This window comes from Dunckerocampus dactyliophorus, chromosome 16, assembly GCF_027744805.1.
Source record: "Dunckerocampus dactyliophorus isolate RoL2022-P2 chromosome 16, RoL_Ddac_1.1, whole genome shotgun sequence".
Classification (NCBI taxonomy): domain Eukaryota; kingdom Metazoa; phylum Chordata; class Actinopteri; order Syngnathiformes; family Syngnathidae; genus Dunckerocampus; species Dunckerocampus dactyliophorus.
This window is the reverse complement of record NC_072834.1, coordinates 12,693,642-12,709,655: the sequence shown is the minus strand read 5'-3', so window position 1 is coordinate 12,709,655 and position 16,014 is coordinate 12,693,642. Positions and strand designations below refer to the sequence as shown.

Sequence of the window (16,014 nt, the reverse complement as noted above, 5' to 3'; positions counted from 1 at the left end):
AGTTGGAGATACGTATGTGTGGTTGGAATTGCACCGCTGTTGATATGTTCAGGTCAGAAGAAGATTATTAAAGAGTGCAGACTCTGTGTGACTCTGTGGGAACGCTATTGCGGCTCTGTCTGCTGTCATGACAGAGACATGTTGCTTGACATAATGCCCTTGCGTTAATTACGCTAAAAATTTAAACGTAATGAATGAAATAAATTAGTTACTGCTGTTAACACGCTATTTTTGACAGCCCTAAGATATACACAAGGTGGGACAATCTTTTGGAGGCATTTCTAAGCAACTTCAGATGCTTCCAACAGTTGCACATAAGTAGAAGTTATTTGGAACAGTTTGACAAGGTCAAACACAAAGAACACATGCAAAGTAAGCACATTCAAACAGACACAATAGGTTACACGTAGATCCAACTAGTTAGACTGTTACTATGCTACTCTGGGTCTTTTAGCACCTAGTAATTAGACGTTTTTGACTGTCAAAATAAAACAAATATTGAGTACCATACTCCTGCAGGTGTCAATGTGTGGACTGATGATACATCTGAGTCCAGTGGATTGTACTCGGTGCAGAGCACACTGGAATACAAAGTGCACAAGGAAGACAAGGATGCTAATTTCTCCTGCGAGGTCAGCTTCTTTGTGCCAGGGGCCATCAGGACTGTCGAATCCAACAGTGTCAGCGTCACCATTCACTGTAAGTCAGGGCGTGGTGGGTATAATGAACAGACTGACATATGGCTGCTTTATGTGTTTGCAATTTGTAAAATTTGAATATATGTCGCTGTATTTTCACTGTAAAACACACAGCACCACTTCCCATTTGTTTGGCCAGAAACAGCTTGTCATTTAAAGGGCCACCCCACCAAGTTTTACACTGTCAAATGTCAGCCAAGTGTTGTGTAAAAGACATTTTAAGAGCCACATTAGTTTTCTGTTGGTCCATTGTTTTGTCAGTGACACAGTGGCGGTCAGAGCCAAACATAGTCTGTGCTGTCAGCCTCATGGAAATCATTTTGTAATGAGACTTTACTAGCATGCTGAGTAAGACTGTTTAACTTTACTATGTGTGTGTGTGTGTATGTCTGCCTGTTTGTCCAGACCCTACCACCATGGTGGAGCTTTGGAGGGAGTCGCCTCAGGGATTGGTCAAAGAGGGGGACACTGTGGAGCTCCGTTGCCATGGCGACGGCAACCCCCCGCCGACCTTCATTTTCAGCAGGGAGCAAGTAAGAATGGCGAGCTTTCTCTCTCCGAGACAGAGAGGGGTCACACGCAAGAGACACGCAGTGAATGTTTTTGATACGGAGAGCTCACAGGGCCCCCGTGTAGACACGAACGTGCAAAGGTCCCTGTCACATGTGACCCAGCAGATCCGGTCTGCGGTCTGAGACTCTGACAGGGTAGGACTGGTTCCCAAGTCAAACACAAAACCATTGTATGCGAACACAACAAATAACTTAGTGAGGTCATCATGAAATAGCGTGCAACTGTGAGAAACATCAGGAAATTTATTCAATTGAGTTGTGCACAGTAGACCCTTAGAAATTAAACACAATTTGTTCCAGCAGGCTTATAGATTTGAATTTATTGAAATAAAGGAAATATTATTAGCTACTCCTGTGTTGAAAAGTTTGCCCATCAAACTTTATACTTATAAAGTAAATACTTTACCACTAATTATTTAAGAAATATGTATTTAACTTTAGGTTACATGTCACGTAAATGTAAAAAGAAGTTCTAAAAGTAAATGTTCTTAAAAATAAAACATTTGTTACCATTTTGTTTATTACCAGTTTCCCCATTGCATCACTGATACCCCTTTGAAAGGCTATGAACACACAAAAAAGCTAAGAAAAAACCCCAAAATGTGGACTGAGAGCAAGAGACACCTTTTTTCGGGACCATCTTTTTCTTGATTTTTGATTGTAGTTGACTGTATTTTTTTAAATAGTGGCCTCTACTTGAGTATACACCATGCCTCAAATAATGCCAGTATAATGCCATAATGCAATATCCATCCATCCATCTTCTATGCCACTTATCCTCACTAGGGTGACGGGTATGCTGGAGCCTATCCCAGCTGACTTCAGGCGAGGGGTGGGGTACACCCTGGACTGGTCGCCAGCCAATTGCAGAGCACATATAGACATACATGTTTTTGGGAGGAAACAGGAGTCCCCTGAGAAAACCCACGCACGGAGAGAACATGCAAACGCCACACAGAGATGCCCAACAGAGATTCGAGCCCAGATCTTCCCGATCTTCTGACTGTGTGGCCAACATGCTAACCACTCGGCCACTGTGCGGCCGATAATGCAATATAGAAAACATATTTGTATATATATTGGCTAAGTATCATACTATTATAAAATGTATGCATTTGTAGAAAACAAAGACCTCTTCTCTAATAAAGGCCTGGAACTTGCTGTATTTGAGTAAATAAACACAGCCAAACCTGCTATTTGAGGAATTTACGCTTGTTTGAGTTTTGATGTCATGCTTCAAAATTTGCTTTTTACAGGTCAAAACTTTGTGTTTTGTTGCAGGAGCCGAATGAGGACCTGGAGGGCCGCGGCAGCGTGTTGATGCTGCAGGCGGTGTCGCGCAAAGACAGCGGCATCTACCAGTGTCGCCCCCTGGACACCAACACCCGCCACAAGGTCAAAGGAGAGATGCAGCTCACTGTGCACTGTGAGAAACGAGCACACACACGCACACACACACACACAAACACAGAGGGGTCAAGCGATGAGAGGACACAGTGTAAACACACGTGATAACCTCCATGCAATCAAGCAGCCATTAACATTAATTTACACTCAGTCAGTTCTTTTGTGTTGTGTTCAGACCTGGACCCAGCTGTGATGGTCCCCAAAGAATCAGAGGCCATGTTCAAAGGTGAAGATTTGACTGCAACCTGCAACGCCTTGTCTTCCCTGAAAACATCCACCATCTGGTACAAGGTTGGTGTGCTGAAACTCGACAACATTTGATTAAAACGCAAGTAAGTTGAGATTCATGTGTGTGTGGGCCTGTGTACGTGTGTGTGTAGGATGGTAAGATGGTGGGTCAGGGAAACACACTACACCTGCAGGACGCCACCTACGAAACGGCAGGAGAGTACGTATGCGAGGTGACCGTACCCTCCTTGCCCACCCTGCACACCAGTGGTTCCGTTCACATCGTTGTCCATGGTCAGTAATTCCCTTCACTCCCATTTTCCCTCTCTAAATACAGTATGTCATGTCACAACTAATCTGTGTAACACTGCGGTCGCTGTATGTGCATAAACACAGGTGGTCCTCAGCTGGTGGGCGAGGAGCAGGAGGTGCAGCTGGAGGAGGCCATGGGCAGGATGGTGAACCTGAGCTGCGAGGCACGGGGCCACCCTGCGCCCAGCATCACATGGATCTTTGTCGGAAGCCATGTGAGTCATTGTGGGCAGATGTGCAAGGACGGGAATCATTTTCAGTGCTAAGCTTTGCCGCCTGCTGATTCAGCTTAAATGCAAACCAATGCCCCCCGTTGGTCTCCACAGAGATGGCACGAGGTGGTTAGCAAATCGAGCGACCACATGACCCGCAGCGTGGTGTCCGTCGCCATCGAATCGGACATTAGTGCCCTGTGCAACGCCTCCAACGACATGGGCGCTGACGTCAGAGCCTTCAGCGTCAAAGCCAGTAAGAGCGAGAGATCACACCGAGCCACCAAATTGTCTCTGAACAGTCTGTTCTTTCCTTTAAGCTTTTCTGGGTAGAGAGGTGCATGATGGACTAATGTGGACTATTGAATGTCACAATTTTTGCATGAAATCAGGGGTGTCCAAACTTTTTCCACCGAGGGCCGAATACAGAAAAATTAAAAGGTGCAGAGCCACTTCATTTTGTACATTAAAGATGCTAAAAGCAATCCAATTTAGGTCAGTTTATGCTAAGCTATCTGAAGACAACAGCCACATCTGAGCTTTGTGTTCTAGGTGACAAAGCAGATTAATTTAATATCACATGTCACATTGATAATGAAGTTATTTAATTTTCAGAATATGCCGAGGGCCAATAAAATATGAGCTGCGAAAATAGCCCTGGGGCCGCACTTTGGACACCACTGCATTAAATCCTTCCATTTACCACCAGAGAGGGCACTTTTGACATCTAAAGTGACACACACATGGCTTTTTAATCTGCCGGTGCAAGTGGACTTTAACGGCGAAAAGGGGAAACGCATTCCTTGATGCGCACCAGATCTGCACCAAAATGTAATGTCTTCTTTCTTTGTCCGTGTCCCACCTCTCTACAAAGTGTCACGGAAATGTTTTTTTTGTGTCATCCCACTAATTTACCTGATTAACCAACCAGTTTTGTGCCGACAACATAGACACAAGGACTTTAAAACCTATTTCAAAGATTCCACTGTAGTTCAAGATTAGATTCAAAAAGCTTCATTGTCAATTCTACGGTCAAGTACCAGACAGAGAATCATATCCAGAAAGGATAAAGAATAAAAATGTAGAAACAAAAGAAGGTTGTCTACAATGTAAATGAGAAAAATGAGAAAACACCACTAGAGGGCACAATCACATCCTACGTTCCACATCATCACTAAGCTCACACTTTAGTTCGCATTTCTTATTGGTCTTAAGTGTAAAAGTAATTGAACCACTGTGAATATTTATTTTATTTTATAGTTTTAATTATTTCTGATATATGTAGGGTATATACTATTTTTTATATAGAATTTTGTAATTAAAAAAAATCTTTTATTATTGATATAATCTTATTCTAACATACAAATGAAGTGGACACTCATTCTTCAGTGTAAAAAGAAGTTAACCACCTTGAATGTAAAACGTGGAAACGATGACGATGTTACTTTAAATGTTTGCACATCAGCTAGCCATCAAGCTGCAGCTACAAAACTGCAGCTCGAGTAAAGGAAGTAGAGGCAGTGTCGTTGATGCTGTCTAGCACTAGCGACCTGCAGCTACCCCCAGACTTGAGAGGCATGTTTTTCCCAAATTGTGCGACTTTCAGGGCATTCTGATTGAAATGATTTCTACTGTATTTTCTTTTGGGGAGCTTTTATAACATTGTGTTGCTTTTCTGGCCTGTAAAAGTGGACATGGAGTGACACGACATTCGGGGTTAAATCAAAAAGCATATGGCGGCAGACATGTCTCTAAAGCAAAGTGTTGTTCTACTTGTTCACAGTTCCCCTGGTCACCTCAAGCGCTCCCTTCTCTCCCGGTAAGAATCGTCCTGTGACCACATTCGCTTTTTGCTCCTCGCTCATTTCTCGCCAACTCTGTCCTCCTCCTCCTCGTTTTTGACAGTGAAGGCTTTGAGGAGCTGGTCCATGCTTTATTTATGATCTTTCTTTCTGGGACTGTTGCTAGTTTTGCTGGCAGAGCCTTTCGGATGGCCTGTGGGCAGATTAAATATTCTCTTTTACATAGAAGAAGAGAAAACATCACAGCGTTTGAATGACTGAGTGAAAATTCCCTCTAATTATGTTACTAAGCTGCATGCCTTCATCCCATCCTCATTTCTAGCACACAAAATCACCCCAAAAAACCATCGCAGTTCATTTTTACTTCTGGGGTACTAATCCTATAATGTACTGGCCACATCATTAGGTACACCAATCACATACAGGAGTTGTAGCAAACATGTCTTTAAAAACATTAATAATTAATAATGCTCAGTTTTGACACCTTCAATTAACATTATGTGTCATACAGCAGCATCCTGAGCTGTAAAATGAGCACAAAATAGGCAGCAAAGGCAAAGTTGTGCATCTTCTTAGACTACCGTATATTAGTGTACCTAATAAAGTGGCCTGTTGGGTGTATACTGTATATATGACGTGTAGAAAATCAGTGAAGAAAGTTACTCGTCGGATTAAAATGTTAGTATTCATATATTCAGTCCATTCCAGATTGCTGATGTGGATAATTAGATTCATGGAAAAGGAAATGCAGTAAAATAACAGTCCAGATACTGTATGTATATACAGTATATATGTATACTGTATATATATATATATATATATATATATATATATATATACTGTGTATATATATATATATATATACACGTATATATATATAGTGTCATTTTTTTTGCAATAATATAAATTCAAACACTGTCTGTTGTCCTTTTCTTCTGCTGCTGTTTCCACTTCTCTCTGTTAAAATGAGGGATGGGTGTAATAATCAATAAGTCAGCTATTGAATTGATTGTATGGAATGGAGGGAATAATGGATGATGTGTAATGATGCTCTACTTCTGTGTGTTTGTGTAGCAGAGGGCAGCGGCGTGATCATCGTGGTGATCATCCTGTGTCTGCTGCTGCTCGCCATCCTGGGTAGCGTCCTCTACTTCCTGCACAAGAAGGGCAAGATCCCCTGCGGACGCTCGGGGAAGCAGGACATGTGAGCGTTGGCCATCTTGGGTTTTTTTGTTTTGGATTTACTGGTAACCGTTGTCTTCTAAATCTGCCCTCTTCACCCCTTCAGCTCCAAAGAGAAGACCACCAAAGACGACATCGTGGTGGAGATGAAGACCGAAGCAAAGAGCGAGGACACTGTGCTCCTGAAGGCCGTCAACGGCGACAAAAACGGCCCAAGCGAGCAGGTACGCTTTTGTCTCAACACACGTTTGCTTTTTTTTTTTCTAGAATGTCTTCTATGTAAGTGTATTTCTACAGCTTATTTAGAAAAACATATTTTGGTAATTAAGATCAACTCTGTTTACTTAAAGTTGTGTTTAATTTCCGCTAGAAAACAACCGTTATTTGTTGGAAGCATGTTACACTCTCTTTAAACATGACAGTAATAATAATAATACTTATCATCATGATCTAAAAACGCGATTTATGCATAGTAGTGTTCGGGATGCATTACAATCAATAACTACCGTAACTTCCAGTGTATAAGCCACTACGTTTTTCTTACACTTTGAACTCTGTGGCTGATACAGCGGTGCGGATAATTTATGGCTAAGTGAGGACACGGTTGCTTTTTCTTTGGCAGGAGCCAATCATGAGCTATCAGTGCACTCACAACGGGCTTGGGTGGGTGTCCCAAAAAAATGGATACACTTGCTGCAACAGTCTGTCATGCCACGTATTAGAGAAGACTTTGAAGACGAGGAGTTTTATTTTCAGCTAAATGGAGCACGCCCACACTGCTGTCGCAGTGTTAAATCCTTCCGTGATGAGATGTTGCCAAACAGGTGGATTGGATGGAGGGGCTTCGTCCAATACCTTTTTTTACAGGGATACCTACACGCCAAAGTCTACGCTATGAGAGCTGGAACAGTCGCTGGATTGAGAGCAGCCATTGAACGTGGGAAGGGAACTGTTTCGTGATGTGTGCGCTTCCATTGCTTCGCGTTGTCATCAGTGTCTGGACCACTCGGATGTCCGTTTGAGAACAGTCGGGAATATACAAACATATACCAATACGAGTTTAAAATGGGAGAAAACAACTCTTGAAGTTTTCCCATGATGCATTGCATTTGAGCAACACCTTCAGTGTGGCGCTGCAATGCAATACAAAAACACAGCGTAATGTTACCACTATAAAGTATTCCAAAAATAAGGTGTTATCGGGATTTTATCAGAATTAAGTCGCAATATGAGGAGAATAAAGTCGTAACTTGACGAGAATAGGATGGCATTATATGTTTCAAAAATAAATTGTACTGCGACCACAATAAGGTCGTAATATAACGAAAAGAAGTATTAGCGTTCCAAGGGAAAAGAATTCTTTCAGAACAAAGTAAATTGTTAGAAGTGTCATAATATTCTGTTGAGCATATTTGGCACCCTCCTGTTGGGGTACCAGGGACAGTAGCAGGGCACCGTAAGGGCAGAGCGAGAGAGACAATGCAGTCGTCGTGATGTCACACTACTGGCAGGCCACTGAAGGCATCACGCGTAAACTCCAGTGATGTCATGACGTGTTTGCATGTGTGTCTTTGCAGTAAAGTTGTGCAAGGATCAGCAGGGTCGTGCCCACTAAGAAGACAAGGAGCTGATCTGAGACCAGCAGGGACACCAATCACAGTGCACATGTTCATCCCCCTCCATACTACATCATCAGCAGTATTCGCCACACACACACACACACACACACACACACACACACACAACACACATAACACACAGTCACACTGACTTTTGAATGAATGTTTGTTGTTTTTGTCCAAGTTTCCCAGCCATCGTGGTCGTGGTGTTGGATTTGTGTTTCATCCTCCATCAAAAAGTTGTACATATTATATATATATTTTGTTATTTAAGATATTTTCACACATGTTTTAAACTCCCTGGTTGCGGCGTGCATGTGCGGGTTCACAACAACAACAACTGCTGTCAAGCCCCACCCCCGCTCCTTTCATACTGTTTGTAAATACACCGCTTGCTAGCGGACTGTTGCCAGGCGGAGTTCACAGGTGCACAGACGCTCAAAGGTCGGCGATCTGCTGTGCCCTTTTTTTGTTGTTTTTGTGTTTTTTGAGAATGCGTCAAACACTGAATTTGATTTTTATTTTATTTTGTTCTTATTGTTTGTGTTTTCAAAGGGCACATGTCGGTGTCAGCCATTTACTTTACTCCCATCTTGATACAATTTACGTTTAAAAGCCGTCATGGTTTTGCCTGCGTGGCACAACGGGACAATGAGCGTTACGATTAAAATCACAACACGCAGGGACACTTTTGTGAACATCATACCGGCTTGTTCTGTGTTAGTTCTTTGTGTTCCAAAAATCTTTTTTTACAAGCGGGACGAGACTGTTTTTATTTTCTGTTTCTTCAAAAAAAAAATGTGTGTAAATTAAATACTGTACATGTGATTCTGTTGATGCTTGCGTTTTTTTTAAAATACGTTTTTGCAGGAAAAATGCCAAATAAAAGAAGTTTTTTTCAGTCCATTTCTCTTATTTTATTTGTTTATCTTGCAGGGGTCTTGAGAGTGTTCTTTAGAAAATAAAATGGCCTTATGAGATCGGCGAGCAGGAAGGAGCGCAGCCTTCCCTAAGAGGCGTCAGCAGCACGAGCTGGAAAAGGACTCAAACAGTAGCTCAGATTTCTGCCAGGAAGTAGGCCACTAAAGGTCGCACATCTGTGATGAATTCAGCGATCATTTAGTGTAAAAAACGATACCTTTTCTCTTGTAAACTTTGTGCTCACGTAACCTCAAGTATGCTCCCTACTTTTAACGACAATGTGAGGCACATTTCAACACATAATTAGCTCGTCATTAAAATTATGCTGTCTTTTTCACCTAAGAATGTCGACTTATTCACTAATGAACGCTTCATTCTCCTCACTTATTTGTTTCAGTGCCTCAAACTTTTATTAGCTCTCTTCCACCCCCATCTTTCTCAGCCGCAGCAGCTTCTGTTAAACTTTGCTCCTCCTGAAAGGTAACATCTCACAGCCAGATGTTGGCGTGAGGAGTGCCCGAGAGTCCAGCATTCTGAGAAAGTGACTAGACATGAGTAATATGCGCCTGATAATACTTGTCTGTTGTCGCTTCCTCACTAGTGTGCCATGTGTCTGCTGCCCTCTAGTGGCAGTATAGCTGTTTGTCAGCTGTAAATAAAAACGCTACATTAATCAGTCATTAATAGGAGTTTTGGTGGAATTATTATCAAATTACATACATTTGTTGAAATGTTTTTCTATTAAAAAATGTACATTTTGTTGGCAATTAAAATAAGCAATTTAAAAATATATATATTTCATGAAATTAAAAAATACATTTTAATGTGTTTATATTTTTGAGTTATAAATGTAAATAGTTGTAACAACGAAATTTTGGCTCAATTTAATTAGCGTTTTAAAGTCTTCAGTAAAAAATAAATCAAATTTGTTGAAAAAATGTTCAACTTAATGTAAATTATATAATTAGTTGAAAAAAATTTATTTTATTAGGGTTAGTGTTGTTGCAGTAAAAGAATAATTCTAAATTACATTTGTATATATATATATATATTTAAAAAAATACTTAGTGAAATAAGCAATATATATTTTGTGATCAACCACACACACACAACAGCAACAATTTAAAGAAAATACAGTTTAATTAAAAATCTTAATGGCTTGGGCATGAAAACATGGCAATACAACGAACGAACGCTGAGGATATTAAAAATACAATAAATAAATCATATTTACAAGCAGACGAAAAGCTGAGACAAAAATACATTTTTAGTAGGCGAGTTGGTGTTGAGAAAAAAAAAGGCGAGTTAAAACATGTTTTTTAAGCACATAAATTTGCAGTGCGACTAACACACACACACGCACACAGAGTTCATCGTTAACGCTGCAGAAAAATTGACATTTTTAAGTTTTGCCTTTTCAGAACATTTACTGCAGGTTTTGAGAGCGGGTAGAGGACAGAAGGGGGAGGTACGTCTTTTAGACTGCAGTGCATCATCATCACCAAACATGCAAAATCCCTCTCACGGCGTTCCGGGATTTAAAAAGGTAGGACCCTTGAGTCCTCAAGGCATAAAAAGGAGACATTTACTAGCCTTAGTGACTGCACTGTGCTACTATGTCGTGTTAAGAGGCAATCACAAAGAACAATTCTTTAGTATTAGCATTAAAGTCATTGACTGTGTTAATCTCTTTCATGTTAATGCATCTGCCAGCCGCGTTCACCTGCCAAAAAGGCACATTGATGTCTTTTCTACTGACCTCTGCTTGAAGCAGATGCCAGTGTTCTTTTTATTTTTTATTATTATTTTTTTTTTAATGCAGAAGTGAGACGTCTCCCCTCAATATGCCGGCTATGGCTGTCGTGTTGCGAGAGGTCTGAACGACTGGAATGTGTTCAACGCTTCCCTTTTGGCATCTTTTCAGTCGAGCGTTTAACGTAAAAAGAGCTTTCTAACAAACGCCAGCGGAAATCTCGAAAGTCTTTTGAAGTTTGTTAGCATTTTTTGTCGTCAACTGTTACAAGTAGCGAGACGCACGTTAGAGAGACGCAAGGGATGGACACTTATTTGATCATGAAGTTCTCCCCGTTTCAGCTTCTGGCCGTCTCGGCGGCACAATACTTGGATAATTAATTGACATCTTTTATGCCTGTGTTGCTTCAAAACATCAACATTCTTGCTGCAAAAAGTGTTGCTGTCTGAACGGGCTGCGGAAAAAAACCTGAAAATATAGTAAAGTGTGGGGCTTAAATGTCAGAAGAGCGTGAGCTGCAAGACGGGTGGGGGTGATTAGAGCGAAGGTCCCCGGGTTGGCAAAGTCAGTATTTCAGTACGTCCGCATTGCCTTCACTTCCGCACGTTTTGCTTTCCTCAACAAGAATCAGCAGGGTTGACCTTTATTTTAAACACTTGAAATGTGCATTTTATCAACAAAAAAGTCCAAAGTTTTACTGTTTAATTGATATAGTAAAAGAATTTCGAGTAAATCTCTCAATCAAATTTTGTTAGCAACCACAGAAAGTCTACTTTTTCAGTTTATAGAACAAGCTAATTGGTGCCAATGCCCATCCCTACATAGAACGCTGTTGGTACGACATGAAAGCGTGGCGATGCTGTGATGTAATTGAGCGCTTTATTGTTATTAGCAAAAACGCGTAACGCTCATTCGGGACCCGTGCGGCCACATCACCATACGACACAAGCAGCTAGCGGCGGCGGTGATGTCATGTTGAGTCAAAGATGACAATCTTTGTGGTCCCTCCTTTGCGTAAAAGAAACATCAGAAGGCTTCCGTTTCCTCACATGCTGTGTTCAAGTCACTCTGGCACAAGATGATCGGACAAAGCAGGAAAGCGTCGACTGCATCCTGGGCGATAATGGCACGAAGAGGACAGCGGGAGGGATTGGAACGCGGATGACTATGTGGCAATGTGTGCGGCGGAGGGCACGGACACAAACTCCCTCAGGATGTTCTTGGCCGTCTCCAGGTTGTTCTGCGCGATCATCAGAGCCTTCTGGATGTCCTGGATGGAGTAACCCTGGGACATCAGGCACTCGATCTCGCCGCTCAGCGCCACACCACCGCTGCTCGCGGAAGGGGCGGGTGGTGGTGTGTGGGAGGAGGAGGGGCGGGGCTGGTCCGGGAAGGGGGCAGGGAGCTCACGGTTTAGGGGCCGCGCTCGCCGGTCCGAGTTGGCCCGCCGCGGAAGGGGCTTGGGTGGTCGCTCCGGGTCGGAGGCAAACAAACCTGCGGGCGACAAAAACAAAAGTTAGCTCTCGCCAACAAAACGTTTACCGCAACTTCGCCTGAAAAGTGCACTTACTGGCTTCCACAGCGCCGTCGATGCTGAGTGAGCTGAAGGCTTTGGAGGGGCCGTTCATGTCCGACAGGGCTCGTCTGGCGGGAGCCGGAGGGGCCACCGGTCGTGGGCAGTCGTACTCGTAGACGTCCTCGAAGGAGGTGTTGAGGGACTTGGCCTGGGCGGCCATGGAGGAGTGCTGAGGACGCTCTGAAATAACAAGACCTGTTGTTACCATAGCAACTACACAAGCAGACTGTGTGACATGATACATGGTGTGATATCATATATGGTGTGCGATACAGTGTGTGCATTGTGTAGCGTGTGTGACATGCAGTGGTGTGAAAGTGTTTGCAGTTTGTCACACTTAAATGTTTCAGATCATCAAACAAATTTAAATATTAGCCAATGACAACACAACTGAACACAAAATGCAGTTTTTAAATGAAACTTTTAATTATTAAGGAAGAAAAAAACCTACATGGGCCTGTGTTAAAAAGTGGTTGTCCCCCTGTTAAAACTTAACAGATTAATTGAGATTTATCAGTCTGGAAAAGGTTATAAAGCCATTTCTAAAGCGTTGGGACTCCAGCAAACCACAGTGAGAGCCATTATCCACAAATGCCGAAAACATGGAACACTGTTGAGCCTTCCCAGGAGTGGCCGGCCAACCAAAATTACCCCAACAGCACAGCGACGACTCATCCAAGGGGTCACAAAAGACCCCACAACAACATCCAAAGAACTGCAGACCTCACTTAGGTCAGTGTTAAGGTAAGTGTTCATGACTCCACCATAAGAAAGACACTGGGCAAAAATGGCCTGCATGGCAGATTTCCAAGACGAAAACCGCTGCAAAGATCCAGAAGGAGAATGTCCAGCCATCTGTTTGTGACCTCAAGCTGAAACCAACTTGGGTTCTGCAGCAGGACAATGATCCAAAACACACCAGCAAGTCCACCTCTGAATGGCAGAAGAAAAATAAAATGAAGACTTTGGAGTGGCCTAGTCCAAGTCCTGACCTGAATCCTATTGAGATGCTGTGGCATGACCTTAAAAATGTGGTTCATGCTGGAAAACCCTCCAATGTGGCTGAATTACAACAATTCTGCACAGATGAGCGGGCCAAAATTCCTCCACAGCGCTGTAAGAGACTCATTACAAGTTATCACAAACGTTTGATTGCAGTTGTTGCTGCTAAGGGTGGCCAAGCCACTTATTAGGTTTAGGGAGGAATCACTTTTTCACACAGGGCCATGTACGTTTGGATTTTCTTTTCCTCCCTTAATAAAAAGTTTCATTGAAAAACCGCATTGTGTTCAGTTGTGTTGTCATTGACTCATATTTAAATATTTTTGATGATCTGAAACATCTAAGTGTGACAAATATGGAAACAAAAGAAGATATGATGTCATGCATTGTGTATTGTACGTGACATACATGGTGTGACAACATGCATGGTGTGTGACATGAACGGTGTGTGACATCATGTGGTGTGTGTGATCTCATACATCTTCGTGCATTTTAAAAGGGTGGGCCAGTGAGCATCTTTAGAGTTGTGTCATGTGGTGTAAACAAAGAACAGGAGTGTAAAGGTGACTATGGGGTTGTTATTTCTTGTGTACAGGGCACTAATAATGGTAAAAACCCTATTTAGAAAGTCATAAACCAACTATGAAAATGTATTAATATTGAATCCTACTTTGCGGAAATTCCCTTAACACGGTCAGGTCTGGAAACGATTAACCGCTATAAACGATGCCAACTGTATACACGCAAATCATATCAACACTCAAAACAAATTTGTCTTCTCTCTTGCTGCAGGAACTAAAAATTGATAGCTGAAATTAGTTTTGCAGGTTCTCCCCCTCCCCTAAGTCCTCTGGCACCCCCCAGTGGAGGCTCACTGCACTCTCTCAAGACCCTTGCTCTCTGTCAGACACAAGATTTGTAGTATGTTTGTCAACACCCTGCGGGAAGTGAGACAATGTGAAAATCACCATGTGTCCTCATGTATGATGTAATAGGTTACAGAAAGCATAATGTCATACTTGTCTGACACAATGTATGATGTCATCACAAAATTTTAAGCCTCAGTGAGGAAATGACAAAATATTGCAGCCTTGCTTGTCCTTTCGGAAAAGAGGATTGAGCGTTACCATGATCGGCTGCCTCAGAGGACCCAGCCTGAGCCTGGATGTTGCACATGGACTCGTACACCTGAGGGTCCCCAGAGTCCACATCGAGCCTGTCACCACTGGGGAAGAAAGACAAGACAAAAACTTAAAAGTCAAAAATGGTGGAAAAAAACATCCATCCATCCATCCATCCATCTTCTACCGCTTATCCGAGGTCAGGTCACAGGGCAGCAGCCTAAGCAGGGAAGCCCAGACTTCCCTCTCCCCTGCTACTTCATTTTTTTTTTTTTTTTTTTTTTTTTTTTTTTTTTTTTACCCCTGTCCTGTCCAGCCTTTAAAGCAGATAGAATTGTATACCTAAATGCCGTCAAGTGCTCAACAGATTTACTCTGCCAGAGAGAAGTGTGATATACACTTCCCCTGTCATACAAAATTTATTCGACCTTGATGCTTGTTATAAAGCAAATTTGGAGCGACCGGACCAGAGCAGGTGGGGACAGAGAAGAAGAGAAAAGGAAACGGGGGGGGGGGGGGGGGACAAAAACAAAAAAAAGAGAGACAAGAGACAAGGACAACAGCAGCAACAACAACAATTGTGACAGAACAACAGAAACATACAGAACGACATCAGCAAATAAATGTCCGTGACAACTATAAAGACGAACAAGGATAAAGGACAAATCAATATCAACAACCACAATGACAAAGCTGTCAATGACAATCAGACATAATAGCAGTCATGAAATGATGAACTATGACAGTGATCACAATGACAATACTGCAATGAAACAGTCGCACACAATAGCAGTCATGAAATGATGAATTATGATAGTGATCACCATGATAATACCGCATTGAAACAGTCACACATAACTGTAGTAATGAAATGATTATCCATGATAGTGAATAGAATCAAAGTTACTGTAATGCACATCACTGTAAAAAAAAAAAAAATACATATACACACATATATACATACATACACATACATACATATATATATACATATATATACATATATATACACACATATATATATATATATATACACATACACACTGCACATACACACATATATATATATATATAGTCATACTGCTGAAATCACCGTCGCTGTAATAAAACCAACAACATAATAACACCCTGGTTAACTCAGTGAGTAATGTGGGGAAGTACGTATGTACTGTGAGTGTGCATATGTACAGGTATCTCTGTATGTAAGGAAGACTTCATATATATATAGAGGTGCAGGAATGTGTGGGCGTGTGATTGTCACTGAGAGTGCATGAAAGGAAAGGGGCCGCCTTCCACCTCCCAGAGAGCCCCGCCCCAAATAGCAAGGCCGGGCCCCGGCCGCCAGAAGGCCACCAGGCCCATAGGGGCAGGCAGCACAAAGATCAGTGCCCCAAGAGCCAGCCCAGAGAGCCCCCCCCCGGGAAGACCAGTAAGGGGCCGAAGAGAGGTAATCCCAGCCAAGGACAGGGCGCCAGCGGGCCGGAGGACTGCCAACCCCTGAGACCAGCGAGAGATCACACCCCACAAAGGCAGACGGGTACCGGGGGCCACAAACCGGCAGGCCCAGAGACGCCTCCACAGCCGGAAAGAAGCCCGCCCGCGCCGGAAG

General features: G+C 42.5%; 2 protein-coding genes across 4 annotated transcripts in view; one reads left to right on the top strand and one right to left on the bottom strand.

Annotated features, from left to right (window-relative positions):
* The window catches only part of mcama (melanoma cell adhesion molecule a), a 38,359-nt gene extending 29,421 nt beyond the window's left edge, over window positions 1–8,938 (top strand). For 2 of the 3 annotated variants that reach the window (XM_054754851.1, XM_054754854.1), the window contains exons 6-16: window positions 520–699; window positions 1,104–1,231; window positions 2,552–2,696; window positions 2,853–2,968; window positions 3,058–3,199; window positions 3,302–3,432; window positions 3,544–3,685; window positions 5,213–5,248; window positions 6,306–6,435; window positions 6,520–6,637; window positions 7,991–8,938. In XM_054754851.1, coding sequence (XP_054610826.1) covers window positions 520–699; window positions 1,104–1,231; window positions 2,552–2,696; window positions 2,853–2,968; window positions 3,058–3,199; window positions 3,302–3,432; window positions 3,544–3,685; window positions 5,213–5,248; window positions 6,306–6,435; window positions 6,520–6,637; window positions 7,991–7,993 — 1,271 coding nt within the window. In that variant the 3' untranslated portion in view covers window positions 7,994–8,938. The remainder of the gene's footprint in view (window positions 1–519; window positions 700–1,103; window positions 1,232–2,551; window positions 2,697–2,852; window positions 2,969–3,057; window positions 3,200–3,301; window positions 3,433–3,543; window positions 3,686–5,212; window positions 5,249–6,305; window positions 6,436–6,519; window positions 6,638–7,990) is intronic. The other variant, XM_054754853.1, reaches the window with a different exon arrangement.
* Window positions 8,939–10,060: 1,122 nt separating this feature from the next.
* Window positions 10,061–16,014, bottom strand: part of LOC129169080 (E3 ubiquitin-protein ligase CBL-like) — a 29,567-nt gene continuing 23,613 nt past the window's right edge. Inside the window, exons 13-15 of the mRNA XM_054755094.1 lie at window positions 14,412–14,509; window positions 12,277–12,462; window positions 10,061–12,200 (exon numbers count right to left, since the gene is read on the bottom strand). Of these exons, the coding sequence (XP_054611069.1) occupies window positions 11,872–12,200; window positions 12,277–12,462; window positions 14,412–14,509 (613 nt within the window). The 3' untranslated portion in view covers window positions 10,061–11,871. The remainder of the gene's footprint in view (window positions 12,201–12,276; window positions 12,463–14,411; window positions 14,510–16,014) is intronic.